Source organism: Silurus aristotelis (genome assembly GCF_946808225.1).
Source record: "Silurus aristotelis genome assembly, chromosome: 19".
Lineage (NCBI taxonomy): Eukaryota > Metazoa > Chordata > Actinopteri > Siluriformes > Siluridae > Silurus > Silurus aristotelis.
The window spans coordinates 12,673,059-12,688,929 of record NC_139592.1 but is presented as its reverse complement, the minus strand read 5'-3'; the positions used below and the strand labels follow the sequence as shown (position 1 = coordinate 12,688,929).

General features: G+C 37.9%; 1 protein-coding gene across 1 annotated transcript in view; it reads left to right on the top strand.

Moving 5' to 3' along the window:
• The first annotated feature begins 1,144 nt into the window (after nucleotides 1-1,144).
• Nucleotides 1,145-15,871, top strand: part of xkr7b (XK, Kell blood group complex subunit-related family, member 7b) — a 75,317-nt gene continuing 60,590 nt past the window's right edge. Inside the window, exon 1 of the mRNA XM_083570188.1 lies at nucleotides 1,145-2,387. Coding sequence (XP_083426314.1) covers nucleotides 1,771-2,387 — 617 coding nt within the window. The 5' untranslated portion in view covers nucleotides 1,145-1,770. The remainder of the gene's footprint in view (nucleotides 2,388-15,871) is intronic.

Below are 15,871 nucleotides of genomic sequence, written 5' to 3'. Positions count from 1 at the left end.
AACAGATGTGAATGTGCAGCGCTGTCTGGGTGATGGGCTGCTTGTAGCTTTAATTTAATTCATCTTTTATTTTATTTTCTCAAACGTTTTCAGTCAATGACAAAAAAGGATTAAATTTAGATTGATAAAACATTTTCAGCAAAGATGCATGTTAGTGTTATATTAAATGCATTCGGATTCAGCAGATTCAGCAGGTTTGTCTATAAATATAACTAGAGTGACTGTTTTCACCAATATAATGACCTCACGCTTTTGCAAGATTGACCTTGCAGTTCATTACAGAGAGGGAGACAGAAACAAAAAGTCAAGGCTGTCCCTTAATCAGTAACACATTCCGTACACCAGATGAACAGTGACTTCATTATCTTTGGAAAGCACACAAAAATAGATCAGAGGTGCAAAATAGCTGTTTTAGATATACATATAGAGGCTTTTTGCAAATATCGCTGACTTATTTAAATGAATAAAACTTTTCTTATAAGGCACTAATCTGTGGGATTTATTTTACATTTCTTTTGTTAGACAACACACATAATTCAAAAATCATTTTTATTAATTCACAAATGTGTCATAGTCTGGGAAGCTCATTAGATGATCTGATTGAAATCTAAATAATAGCTAAAACGGTCCAGTTTTGATTAAACCTTTTCTGCTAATACTATGATTTTATAGTCATATATACACTTTTACAAAAATTCTTGAGCAACTTCCTTACCTTGGCTTTCTGCCTGCAAAGATCATGTTGGAAAAGGAGCCAGTTTAAGAAACCCTGCAGTAAACACAGGCAGCCTGAACTAGTTATTTGTGTTTTACTCACATAGTGAATGTCAAGCAGTAATAATGTTATTCGATGGTTATCAGAAAAAGTGAAAGGGACAAAAGACTAGTTATGCTTATTATGTTTATGCTTATCATGCGTATCATATCATGATAAGGTGTCTGTATGGATCAGGAGATTGTGAGTTCAAATCCCAGCACCACCAAGCTTTTACTGCTGGGCCTCTGAGCAAGGCCCTTACGCCTCTAATGCTTAGTTGGTTAAAAAATGAGATGCCTGCAAGTTGCTCTGGAAAGCATCTAACAAATGCCAGCAATGAGAATGAATGAATATTGAGGTATTTATTCCTTTGTCAGCTCCAGCTAATTTCTGATGAATAGGTTACATTTATGAACAGACCGTCCATCATTTAAAATGAAATGAAAACCTGTTACACAGATCTGTAATAAAGAACCTCACTTTTACATGATATTTATTACACAAACAAAGGCATCAGTTGGTGGAGTATGAATAACCTGTGATTGAGATGCATGGCCACTGTATTTAGTTTAGTATGGAAGCACATAACACTAGATTTCTACTAGAAAATGTAAATCTGACCATAATAAAGATAAAAAGCATATTTTTTGTTTCAATTTAACACAATGTGGACATGTATTAAAATCAAATATATAATCTTGGACATTTGTTGGTGGCCATGTGACAATTCTGACACTTTTGTGCATGTTCTTGTGTCTGTGTTGTCTTCAGGGTTCTCAGGTTTTCTCCCCCTCCTGAAAACTGATTGTGATGGATAGACATAATAATATATGTAACAAAGTAATGAGAAATTTAACTGTATAGCCAATTCCAAACTCTTGAGTATCCAAAATAATGCTTTTGGATTCTTTCAAGGATGCTCTCTCTCTCTCTCTCTCTCTCTCTCTCTCTCTCTCTCTCTCTCTCTCTCACACACACACACACACACACACACACACACACACACACCACCCATGCGCTCACACAGACACACACACACCACCCATGCGCTCACACAGACACACATCCACACACGGAGACACAAACACACGAGCCTTCCCTCTCCTCCACTTCTCCCTTTCTCCTCCTTACTCCCTGTCCCCCCCTCCCTCCTTCTCTTCGCACAAACAAACATGGCCGCCAAATCGGACGGAGCCGCCGCCGCATCCGCCGTACCCTCGGCTGCCGCGTGCGCGCGCGACAAGGAGCCCGAGGCGCGTGGCATCCTGGCGGCGCCCGTGGAGCGCGAGGGCCGCTCCCGGCGGCACGCGCTGCTCGACTGCTGCTGGGTGCTGTGCGCGCTGCTCGTCTTCTTCTGCGACGGCGCCACGGACGTGTGGCTCTCGGCCGACTACTACGCGCGCCGCGACTACTGGTGGTTCGCGCTCACGCTGCTCTTCGCCGCGCTGCCCTCCGTCGTGGTGCAGGTGCTTAGTTTCCGCTGGTTCGTCTACGACTACACGGAGGAGGCTGATGAGGACGCGGCGACGGTGGCGGCGCGCCCGCGCCGCCGCGCACTCGGCTGCTGCCGCGCGTGCATGTGGGCGTTCCAGTCCCTCGTGCACGTCCTACAGCTGGGCCAGATGTGGAGGTAAGGGCTCGCGCGCGTCCCGTTCTTTAAATCGTATCAGCAACATCAACCAGCATCACCCGACGCGTTTTGCACGGTGTTATGCCATGCTTAATTCCGAGTGCACTACTCGGGGTGATTTTTAAGCGTTAAGAACAAGACCTTAAGGATAAAAGAATAGTTTGCCAACTCGGAGTCAAGTCTACAACTCAACTAAAGCAACACTTTCATATGATTTCTCAATCACGAGAAGCTTGTGCTCTGTTAAAAATGTCCCACTCCATTTGTACTGCTTATAAATACATTATAAGCTATTAATAGAGGATGCAATTCAACTATGACTTGTTAACACTCAACATTTTACGCTAGAGAAATCCATAGCGCTGGAACATGGCTCAGATAATCATTTTAGTTATAATTCAGTGTGGAAAGAAATTACAGAACCACTCGTCTGCATTGGTGCTCTCAAAGCATTTCTGCTGTCAAACTATGCCTGCACATCTACAAAAATGTCTACATTGTTGAGTGCCTGCCATTTTAAATTGTATTAACATCTATAGTGCTGAATAAACACTTTAGAAATTATACTAATGACGGCAATATTTTAACTGTCCAGCTTACACTACAAGTGCTACTAATAATATTTCACTGTAATAGTTTACTGTACGGGTTCAGACAAATAACAATGCCATAACTAAATCCATATTAAATTACACTCAGCCTCATTTCACCTTGTAGTAGTTTTTTCCTTAACACCTAGAAGACAGATGGAAGCAGTGAGCAATATACTCCAGCCTGGGTTGGCACTACCAGTGCTGTTTGGATAGGCAATATACTGGCAGGATAGATGTGCCAGGGGACAGAGAGTAAGACCCATGTGCCACAGACAGCCGGGTATTAGATTATGCTGAAATGGATATTATCGAACAAAAGCTCGGCCACTCTAGGGGCTCAGATTTTCCAAATGTGGGAAATACAAAGTGATGCCAAAGTTTAAACGATTGCACGAATGTGGTATTGTCAGTTTGGCCCTCCCAAAAAAAAATCAGATAGGTTTTTAATTGTAATCAGAGAGCTGAATTAAATATAATGCCTCCAAAATAAACTGGATCAATGTACATAAGTGTAAACGACATGACAGTGGTGTTTAAAAAAAAAAAGGCTTGAAAGCTAAGTGAAGGGTCAGTCCACTGATAAATTCCATGTAACAACAAACGCCCACTTGGACTCGAAGAGCATTTCAGCATAATATCAGTGATTCCACTCGCTGTAACACACCTACTCGTTAACTGATGAGTTGAGCTACGGAAAATCGTTAAACACCAAACTCTTTCTTTTGTCCTTTTTATTTTTGTATTTGTCTACCCATCCTGCTTAATGATAAATTGCAAACTCTAGCAAGGCCCCCCCTGACAAAGCAGACACTGCTCTCCAACCCCACCACTGATTTTCTGTCATCTTGCAGGGTCATTATTTGCTAAGTATGGGAAGTCTGAACTCGTGTGTTTGAAGTGGCTCCTGGGTCAGCTTTCTCCTGGAGAAAATCATTCGCTTTTGCTTGCCACACTGTTTGTCCTCATCCCGTGATCTACCCCTCTGTGGTGTGAAAGATTCCTACTGCAATCCTCGTTCGGATTCGGTATAAACCGATGTAGGAATTCAACCCTTGCTGGTGTGAAGTGTGCTGACTGTTTTTGTGAGTGTATATAGTTGGCATTCCCTCAGTCAGAGAAAACAGTCTTTAAGTCTGTTTTAGTGTGTATGAGAAAAAGAAACCTACACTACTTTTTTTGTAGTTTTGAAAAGGCTTTGAAGCTTTTGGTGCGTTTTAGGATATTCTGCGAGTGTACGCGTCCCTCAGAGAGAGAAAGAGACACAGAGAGAATAAGCTGAGGTAAGACATAAAGAAAAAAAATAAGGTAGATAGACAGAGAGACAGAAATGAAAGTGCCCATAGTATGTAACTATGACTAAACGAAATAAGTATGAACTAAATGAATGTGGTCTGAACTAATGTAGTCTGTGATATTGTATTTTTAGACTTGCCAGAAACAAAACAACAGATAATTTCAATTTCTTTTTATTTGTAAAACACTTTAAACAATGGACATTATCTCAATGCAGCTTTGCAAAAAGCAATAGATGTTAAATGTATAGATTATTCTTTCTAGGTTTATCCATAATTATCAAGCCAGTGGTGACTGACACAGAGAAACACCCAGAGATGGATTAAGGAAGAAACCTTGAGAGGAACCAGACTCAAAAGTGAACTCATCTTCATCTGAGTGACACCAAAATGTCCATTCATTATAGTTTTATCGTTTTTGAGGTTGTCACCTGTTAGTTGGTAGGCACTCGAATGCAAAACTGTTCAAGGCAATTGCAGCCCTAAGCCATTGTCCCAGACTATTAGCATTAATTACAGGCCTCCGCGGTAACAGTTTAACCCTCCGCGGTAACTTTTTAGCCTGGAACCATCCTCAGCAGCAGCAAGTGATTTTGAACTGAAGAGAACTTCAGGATGAATCAGGCAGGTCCAGAAAGAAGAAAGGGACAGGATTACATTTACAGGAGGCAGGATTTTGGAGCTTAGAAGATGACAAAAGCTTTTAAATAAAAACGTGGGTATGCAGTGATCAGTATCTAATAGTAGTGGTTTAAAGAAGGACACTGATCCCATGGAGGAGCTACTGTAGCACAAATTTGTTGGAAAAAAGTTAATGCTGGCTATGATAGAAAGGTGTCAGAACACACAGTGCATCACAGCTTGCTGCGTACTTTGCCACGTACCACCTACCTAAATATTGCTGAAGATAAAGTACACTCTTTGGCCACAGTATTTACTTCTGGCACTGGCCTTATTAAGCAGAAAATTACGCCTTGCCACACTACAAGGTGTTGATTCATTCTCTAAATTCCCAGATCTCAATCCTATTATACGTTTTTGGGACATGCTTCACAAAGGCAGCTTTTACTGGATCTGCTGCTAAGATCTTGTGGTGTCTGTTATCATGGCACAACGTAGAACCTACACATTATTGGTAGTTACAGTTAGTTTAAGAAATTTATGAGAAATACATATTTAAATACTTTTGTCAGGTTTTAAGCTCCATTCCTGGTTATCATTTGTACATACTCCTACTGATATATTGGTATGGTTTGATGTGTGTACATGGGATTATTTAGTGTTTGCTGAATAATTGGTCACAAACACACACACACACACACACACACACACACACACACACACACACACACACACACACACACACACACACACATACATTCTGGGTAAGAAAAGATTTAATTGCACAAAGCAGGAGAGTCTGTTACACTCAGTATAACTGAGTATACATGCTTGCTGTTGTATTACCATACACTATGACACATAGACAGTTAACCTTCATATACCCACACAGCTTAGCCTTTTCAACTCACAGGAAGAACGTCTGGATATTCATGCTTTCAGCAACATAGCTTTCCTCATAGATTCAGTATACTGTAGTTACTGAATCATTTATTGTGGACATGTTAATATCCTTTAAATTATTATATAAAGCTGCAACTCTGAGCACTAAAATCCCTGTATCTGCCAATGACTCTGCCAACAGATTATGATGAATTTACTTTGCAAGAGAATAAATAGACAATTTTCTTAGATGCGAGGCATTTTGAAGTGGGCTCATAATTTGTATTTCACTGCAAATGAGTTCTTAAATTATATCAATAATGTAGCATTGGAAAAAGCTGGAGTATTACATTTACTCTACACATACCTGCAGACACCCAGCGCAAAGAGCGAAAGATGAACAGAAGAGTTGAGAGAGTTATTCGTGCTGAGCTGCAACAATAAAATCATCTTTGGATAAAACTCATCTGCAGTGGTGTAGCTGAAGGTCTGACTGAGCAGAACTGGACCTCATCCCGCTCACAGGGGATCTTCGCAGGCTGTATTACTGCTCGACCTGGCGAGCTTATTCAATCCCATGCACGTGTAGGACAGAGAGAGGAAGAGATTTACTGGTGGGTTTGTTTTGAATTATTTAACGGGGGATGGAGAGGACTTAGGAGCCTCAGCGATTGTCTGAGAGACAATATAGCGTATCATGCCGTGCTTCTCCTAAATGAAATTCGTTCTCTCAGGTCACAGTGTTGGTACAAACATTATGAATTGCAGCATAGGTGTGGGTGTATGTGTGTGTGTGTGTGTGTGTGTGTGTGTGTGTGTGTGTGTGTGTGTGTGTGTGTGTGTGTGTGTGTGTGTGTGTGAGGGTCTTGTACTCTGACTGGATCGTAAAAGGATATAGTGCTGTCACACCTTTTGTCTAATAGACCGGTTATTTCAGCATGTGCACTTTCTAATGTGTATTTCTATGAATATGTAACGGCTACAGTTAGTGTAGACAGAACTTAATTGTTCAGAGTATTTATTTGTAGTACAGACATCTCATTTTGTCTCATTCCCAGTTTTATCATCCTTTTATTAGCATGACAAACAGTGGTACTTACAATGCCAAAGCCTGGGTTTAAAAGGACATAAAGATAAAAGAATAATTACGTATTGGTATAGTTTAAAACTGCAAAAATTAAAAGAATGAATACATTTAATGAAAAATAAGTGTTTAGTACATATGCTGCATGTGTTGTGTGTTTGTTTTATGTCCTGAATTGTGCAGGAAGGCTTTTAAAACTTTAGAGCTCTGTGATTATTGTTTAAAAATGGAAACCTGTACATGTATACAAAATGTGCAAATAGAGCTCATCACTGGAATTGGAAAATATAAGGGGTCTTGTGTTCCGAGGTTTTCTGCGGAGTCTTAAAAAAAGTCTAACAGGAAATTTAAAAATAAAAATGTTAGGCTTCAAAAGTCTTCATTTTTGCTGTTTTATGTCTTAAATTATTTTGAACAGGTCTTAATCTTCCATTGTCCATGTAACACTACCTCTAATGCTCATTGAAATGCACATTGAAATGCACTTTAGAATGTTTCTTTTTTCCCCTTTGGTGTTGTAGTTCTTTCTTTCACTAGTCCAAATATAATTTGCTGTATTACAGCTGTAAATGAGACCACCATGCAACAGCCAATTAGCTTTCTGTTATTGGTGCACATATTAATTGGTTTGTACCAAAGACTTAAATCAGATTTATTTTTTTAGCTATGGGGAAATGCAAGTGTAACGATACTTGTCTTGTGTTTTAGTGGTGTGACATAGGTCTTAAATGTTATTCTTAATAGTCTTAAAATGTCTTTTGACTTGGTGAAACCTGCACCACCCCGTTGTTTTCTCACATTATAGATGATGTAAGCATGGAGCCACTTTGCTATAAGGATGCCATTGTCTGAATAGGGGCATAGAAAACTTTGAATATGTCCTAAATTGAGCAGGACAATCACAAATCTTTTTTAATATATAATTAGCATTTTTCAAGATATTTATTATATGATACAGACTGAAAAACAACCTAGCCAATCACATCTAAGCTGAGTTAGCTCAAATCAGAACAAACGTCACTCCATGAAGTTAGCAGCAGTTTTATAAAAAAAATATAAGGCTGTTCACATGAAATGTAAACTAAGTGGATGCAAAATAAGGTAGCAGACTGACCTGGAAAAGAAGGTATTATCATGTAAAATTAAAAATCTTTAAAATATATTAACTAGAGATTTGTTTGTTAGCTAGTAAGCCTAAATTCAATCCTATTATACAAAGCTCGATAAGTAAGATGATAATAAATGGAGTCTTGGCACGTTACTCTCACATTTATTCTCAGTGACCGACCCAACATCCGGTGCTGCTATAAGACCTGCCACTGATTTCCATGTCAGTCACATTGTGCATCTGTCACTCCCTCTAGTAAAAAGAAATACTTTAAAACTGTATGTTTTAATTTATATATAACTTTGATGGTAATTATTGTCAAGTGAAAAAGCTACCTAACATTGTTTACTTTCCCATGTTTTTGAGATGTTTTTTTTTTACAGTTTAATTAACGGTTCCTGTTAATACACCATGTATTATTCTTTAGGACTATAAATGCCGTTAAGTTTGTTAATTTGTATTTTTGTGATAAGATGACAGGAGAGATCAGAGTGAGGGTGGCTTGTTTTAGATCTATGAGCAATAGAGAAGACACACAGGGAGACAAATTTAGAGAACTAAAGGGTGGATTTATTGTTCATGCTACTTCAGTAGCTGTTGTCCTGTGGGAGTCGATGGCTCAATCAAATCATCACCCTTGAAGTGATGACTGCAGGCCTCTTGTATAACAAGTGATTGTAAAAATCTACATACTGAATATTGTAAATTCACTTTGTGCATGTTTCCTCATCCAAAGGGAATCTATGAAAACTAAATACAGAATAAAACTATGAGGATTTTAATCACATAACAGGACACAGTAATCTTGAGATGAGGCACTTTTTTACCTTTACATATCAAAAGAATTAAGAGCTTTTTGAAATTCTTATTACATAGACATAAGGCCATGCATAGAGTTTTATTTATTTTGGCTATGGGGATAGTTTAGAGCATCTAAAGCCATTCATCTGTTTTGTGTAACAGTTTCCTGCTTTTGTTTGTGAAAAACAGGTTTTGCTTTGTTCTTCTGGTGATGGAGAAGAAAAGAGTGGCAGCACCAGTAGAGGAAAAATCAAGTAAATATGTCATGTAATGAAGCCAAAGGCAGATGCAGGTACAGACTTTTATTGTGGAAGGTACAACTGAACCAAAAAAAGAAAGGAAAAAAGAACCAAAACAAGGCAAATCTAAAGCAATGGTACACAGAGCAAGAAACAATTAAATATTAAAAGCTTCACCAGTAGACACTGGAACAATAGTCGTGCTGATTAGGGTCAAAAAGGAAACATATTTGCCTGATACATGACATGCCATAAACAGCATATTAGATAATGTAGTTCATGCGCAGATTTCGGAATATGCCAAATGAGCATTTCAAATTGGCACTTTAGAATGTTCAAAAATAAACTAGGTATTAGTGAAAGCGATGTTAGAAAGTTGATTGTCTAGTTGTATGTTTTCACACAAAAATAATTGATTTCTCTGACATTTTTAAGGATGATTGTGAGGGTGCGCTTCCACAGCTGTTGAGTTGATGTTGTGAAGCATGAGTTATTTTACATTTACATTATTGGCATTTGGCAGAATCACACTATTCAGAGCAATTTACTATTTTAATTTATTTACTGAGCAGGTGTGGGTTAAGGGCTTTGCTTAAGGGGTTCAGCGGTGGCAGCTTGGTGGTCCAATCAAAGGTCCATAGACTTACCACTTATTCAGCCTTTCCTGTAGTCAAATGTAATATGCAAAACAACAAATAGCTACTCAATCAGTGGTAATGAATATTTATCTAACTGATTAGTAAGTAGTAGCCTGATTAGTTAACTGACCTCACAGCAATTTAGGAGGTCACTTAACATTTGACTTTAGATTTAAATACCCTTAATGGTCAGTGTCTTGTTGAGGGGTATAATAGACATATAGATAGCAGATATATAAGTGGTAACACATTGGACCTCTAAACAGAAGGTCATAAGTTAAAACCCAAGCACCACATAGCTGCAACCTCAGCTAACTAGCTCAGTTAAAGTAATTTAACCCTTAATAGCTTAGTTGTATAAATGGAATAATTGTAAGTTGCTCTGGGCAAGGACATCTGCCAAAATGCCCTAAATCTAAATATATGATTATATGCACGAAAGTGAGTGTTAGTGATGTGGAAAAATTGAACTTCGCTATTATTTAGACTAGTTGTAATGTTTCAGTCTAAATAGTTCTTCATAAATGAACATTTAATCTGGTTTTAAATAGTTATATTGTTTCTTAATAGTTTTTATTATAATATACAACAAGCACAGTCAAAATCATTATTAGTTATTGTAGTTGTTATTGTATTGCATAGTAGTTATTGTGTAGTATCCATGCATACACCAATCAGCCATAACATTAAAATTGCGTGTTTAATATTGTGTTCCCCTTGTGCTCTTGTTCTAATACTCTAATGGTATATATGATGTGGGGCCTTTATACAGATTGGACTTGGTTGTCCAGCACATCCCAAAGATGCTTGAAAGGATCGAGATCTGAATTTGTAAGCCAAGTACACACAATGAACTCTTTGTCATGTTCCTCAAACAATTTGTGAAAATTTTTACTGGGTAACAGGGTGCTGAAAGAGGGCACCGCCATTAGGAAATATTGTTGTCATGAAAAGTGTATTTTGTACTTGGTACATGACAAAGTCACAGCCACATGAATGTCAGGACCCAAGGTTTCTGACAGCGTTCTATCATAGCCAGCCTGAACATTTCAGCAATTTGTGCTGTAGAAGCTCTTCTGTGGGATCTGGCAGTAAAGACTAGTGCCAGGGGGGCCCATGACACTGTTCCTCGTTTACCAATTGTTCTTCCTTGGAACATTTTTTTGTATGTACTTACAACTGCATACTCGGAACACCACACAAGACCTGCATAATTTGGCTCTTATGAAAATATGCCTGCCAATTGTTCCTGCTTCCAAAATATCAACTTTGGGAAAGGACTGTTTATTTGCTGCCCAATATATCCCAGTACTTGACAAGTGCTATCGTAATGAAATGATTCACTTCACCTGTCATTGGTTTTAATGATATGTCTTAACAGTGTATAGAACTGAGTTTATAGCGGTTTATGTAGAAATGGAAGACTACCTTGATGAAGATTAGAAATTAGCAAATGATTAAGTAAACAAGCAGCATGGGGTTTAAGTGCTGTTAACTACAACTGCAAAGTGCACCTCTGAACTGCCAAATCAACTTAACTGCTGCTCTAGTTCACAGCTGTGACGGAAACTATTATTGCTATTATCTTTGGGTTCACTAAATTGTAAGCTCAGGAATAATCTTTTTCTATCTTTCGAATACTATGGACATTGTTGATTCTTAAGGGATAAAAAGTAGATCTTGTCTATAAATTAATTTGTAGTAAGTCCCCAAATTAGAACAACTCTTTCCCCCGTATTTTTTTCCGAGGTTGGTCGTGATAAATCCCACCTTCTCCTTAATTCTCCCTTCCATTACACGACAGCTGCCAGCCCAAGAGGGTGGGGCAAACACATGCTTTCTCCAAGGCAAAACAAACGCTGCATCTTTTTGAACTAATGCAATAACACAAAGGAAAGTACTATCTGCCCTAATTTGCTCTGCCACCCAGACAGCATGGTCAATTTTGCGTCCGTGGATACTAGCCTAGGACGTTCAACTAGCAGTCTCCTAATGTTATGGTGACATTTTTTCTGTTAAACCAATTAGGAGATAATAGTTCAAATTGAACTAATCCGCTCCAGAATACTTGCATCAAAGGAATTGTCCAACTTTTTGAAAAGTAACTTTTTAATGAAAACTCACCATTGGGAATCGACACCATGCTCCCATTCCTTAGCATATGCATGCTTCAGGGGAGATGCAGTAAACTTTTTATTAAACACACCACACACACACAAACTTCCGCTGATAGAGAAGCTGCAGTGGGGGTATTTGATGTGTGTGTTGCAGGTGTTGGAAAGCAGCAGTGTGTGTCTGTGGGGTCATTACAAGAGTTGATGAGGAGATTCTCTCTGAGCTGCAGGCAGCAGACCAAAGCCAGCAGGCATGAGCAGAATTCCAAACCACACGTCACGTCAATTTTGCTTTTCCCTCAGCAGGGCCGTCTTCGTATAGCCCTTTGCTCACAGCTGGCACTGTTTGTTTATACTGTGTTCGTTTGTTTCACTGTGTACAATATTTGGTCATTCTCTGTGGAAATATGGTAGAAGTGGCCTGTTGGTGCTCTGTCACTCAGGGCATGTTTATCTGTCTCACTGAGGCTTGTTGTCTGTGTTTTTGTCTCATTGTGTTCTGGTTGTCTTCTGTGTTTCTCTCTCTCTCACTCTTGAACCTGCTTATTGTCTAAGCTGACCTAGTTCTCTGTAGGTCCTCATACATACTGTTTGAGTCTAGGAATGTCTGTGTTCAAAATGTCATTAAGTTTTTATGTGTGAATGTTCATTCATGCAAGTAGAATGTATGTCTATTAGTGAGCATTGTATATTTATTTAATGGTTGAAATAATTACGTCTGCAGTTCTCTTTGCTCTTAGCCTCGACCACAGATTTGCTTTAATAGCCCATTTTGTCAGATGGACATGTATAGTATGTAGTCATTAACAACAATGGTAATCTAAGAATGATACCTCCATATGTTGCCTTCTAGCCTGTTATAAAAGGAAAAAAGGGCCAAACCTGAAATGGCTTTAAAAATGGTTTTAAGCTTACAATAGTTTTGACAACAAATCTTATGGGCTTGAGATAAGTATAAATTAAGCATAAATTAAAATAACCTAGTATGGGATATGATTCGATCTTTGTAAACAAGAAGAGTACACAAACAGGAGCTTTTGTTTATTGCTAATTTTTTATAATTTAGTGTATAGTTCCTGAACTGAAATATCTTTCTCATTTCTCATCTCAGTAAATAAAGTTGCAGCTAAAGATTCCATTGTGAGAAATTTGACATTGTTTTGAGGAAATGTGTTTGTTTAGGAAAATACCAAAGTATGTTAAAGGCAGATTTCATTAAAACCTGATTTTTTTAAAAATCTTTTTTGACTGTTTACTAGAATTCACATATAGCAACACAGATATTTCCATAAATATATATTTATAATCTGGGCATGTTGTATCCTGTTGCCTCTCTAATAATGCTATCAGGCCAGCTGCAGGGTCCTAAGCCAAGAGTTACACCTCATCAATGTTTCAGTCCATTAATCGTGAAACATCTGGTTGTGGTGCAGTGACCGGAGCATCTCCCTACCTCCCCTGCAGATGTTTCTAGAATGCCTTCCTCTGCCAGTTTAGTTTTTTCTTATCATTTTAATCTCCTCTTTTCTGGTTCCTTCCCCAGAAAGTCTAATGTCACTTAAGAAATGTTGTATGGTAGTTTACAGCATCCCTGTGTCATTCTGTAGGAATAACTTGTTTCAGGCAGCTTGCATCAAACCCTAGGGTAGTTTTTTAAAGGTCTATGACACCCTAGAGTTTCCCGGGTTGCATAGCTGATTTTTCTATTTCTCCTACATTTTTTCTCCTCCAGAAGGTATAATAGATGCATAGGTTACTAACGATCCTTGTCCTCTAATTTTTTTCTTGTTTTTTTTTTTTTTTCTTTAGTTTACTGTGTTCAGGGCTAAAAGCCTGTTCCTGATTTAATTCCATTGCTTTCCTTTTACTTGCTCTTCTGCCTTACTCCATGTTCTACCTTTCCTTCACAAGCTCAGTTATTTCTTTTAGGCAGACCTTCATGGAATTTGTCATGGAGTAAGTAGGTTCAGCTTGGCAGGTCAGTTGCAGATTCAGCCTTCTCTGCTAGTACCAATGCTACTTTAAAACTAAATTTGTATTCCCATGTTGAATCCAAATACAAGTTGATTTTTGTCAGAATCAAAAGCATATTGTTTGTACTATATTTACATTTGTGCCATCTGCAGAGGGACATGGATAAATTATAATCTCTGACCACAAACAATATGCATTGTTAAAGGTAGGCTGTTAAATATTAAAAAATATTAAAAAAATATAAAATATACTGCAAATAATCAACAATGAACTTTATGTTTGTTTTGTTTATCCAGCTTTAGTAACTGGCTTATCCTGAACAGGGTGTCAGTGCATCTGTGAACACTATATATAAGTTGGAAATACACCCTGGATGAAATGCCAGTCTTCTGTAGGACAACATTTACACATATTGCCTTAATCATTTAAACCTAGTGCACTTTTAGTGTACTCAGTTTGAATGTTTTTGGGAGATGAGAGGAAACCAGAGAACCCAAAAGCAACCTACAGGAAACTGGGAAGAATGTAAATCTAAACCCAGTTTAAATAATATTGATTATTTCATAGAATAAATATCAGGTGATTATATAATAATAGTTACATATTACGTAATAGTATCGGCAAAGTTGTTAAGACTGATGGCAAAAAGTGCAACTGATCGTTTTAATAAAGACTTCTGGATGTCAACAAATAACTGTAATTACTTTACTCTTACTGTGCATTATAGTGAGGAAAACGGGAAAGCCTCTTTACCGTGATTGATTAATATGAAAATAGAAGTAGCTCAATTCTACAGCATATGCCTGATAATTTATAGCTGTAGCACAACAGTGGAACATTGACATCAAACTTGGTAATATAAAAAAGGAAATATGATTGAAGCTACAAGACAGCTATATTTTGAACACCTGTTCTGCACAGGGTCTAATTCTCCATCATAGAGTTTTTACAGAACAGTGTGTTTAACAAATGCCTGAGCCAAATGCTGAAAAAATATTGGGCACTTTAAAAACAGTCTCCACAACAGACAATTATGCATGTAACAAAATCTCTTTATACGCTTACATTCGAGCTGAAACAAAAGAATCATATAATTAAGTACACCGCAGCAATGTAATTACTTACAACAAATTATGGAAACATTTCTAATTTAAATTCATGAAGCAGTGAGGCAGCAATGGAAGCAGATTTGTACCTACAGTATGTGTGCAGATCAATACAGGAAAGATTTTGCTCACTGCAGTGAATGCCTTACATTCAGGCACTGAGACATAGCGGGGTTAACAGCGCCGCAGTCAAACTTTACAGAGCCGCTTTTATTTAATGTGTGGTATTAAACTGAAGCGTCTAACCTCAAAAGCTGAAACATTTCCTTACAGGATTGTAACTGAAACCAGCTACTTACATCAGAAGAGTATCCTGAAACCATGATGGGACAGGAAAACATTTTTCCAAATCTGATTTTTATTTTGTACTTTCATCGAAAGAATGAAATGCTAGGGATTTTATGCAGATACATTATTCTGATTGAACTGATTCATTCATGCATTCATGATGCATTCTCAACAGATGCAAATACTAATATGAATAAGGCATGTTTTTTTAAAGGTTAACAAGAATTAGACTAGAGCTGTGCATTGTAACTGAGATTCTGTGGATCCTACAATGACAAGAACAGAAGGATTGTACTTTCATAATATGGAGCTCAAATAAAGTGCCTGGAGTGGTTCTTAATAAATGCCTGGTCTGGGTCATAGCGATTTAACTTTGGATCCTAGTTTTTAGGCAAATAGAACTAATTTGATGATGAATGGAACAGACAGCCTAAAGACACTTGATATTACTGTGGATGGTACCAGTTAGTAACCATAACGATGATTTAGGATGATTTAGTCAGAAACATTTTTGCTTTGAAATATCTATTAGTGAACATTTGATAACGTACACAAAATAGGCTTTATGATAAAAGTATAATAAATGGCACCCAGATAAAGGTGGGTTCCTCCTTGAGTCGGGTTCCTCTCAACTTTTCTTCCTTATAAAGTCTCCTGGAGCTTTCTGTGTCCACTGTCACCTCTGACTTGCTTCTTAGGGATTGCCATGTAATTCAGGAGACAGCAGATCTAAGTGCAGATTTT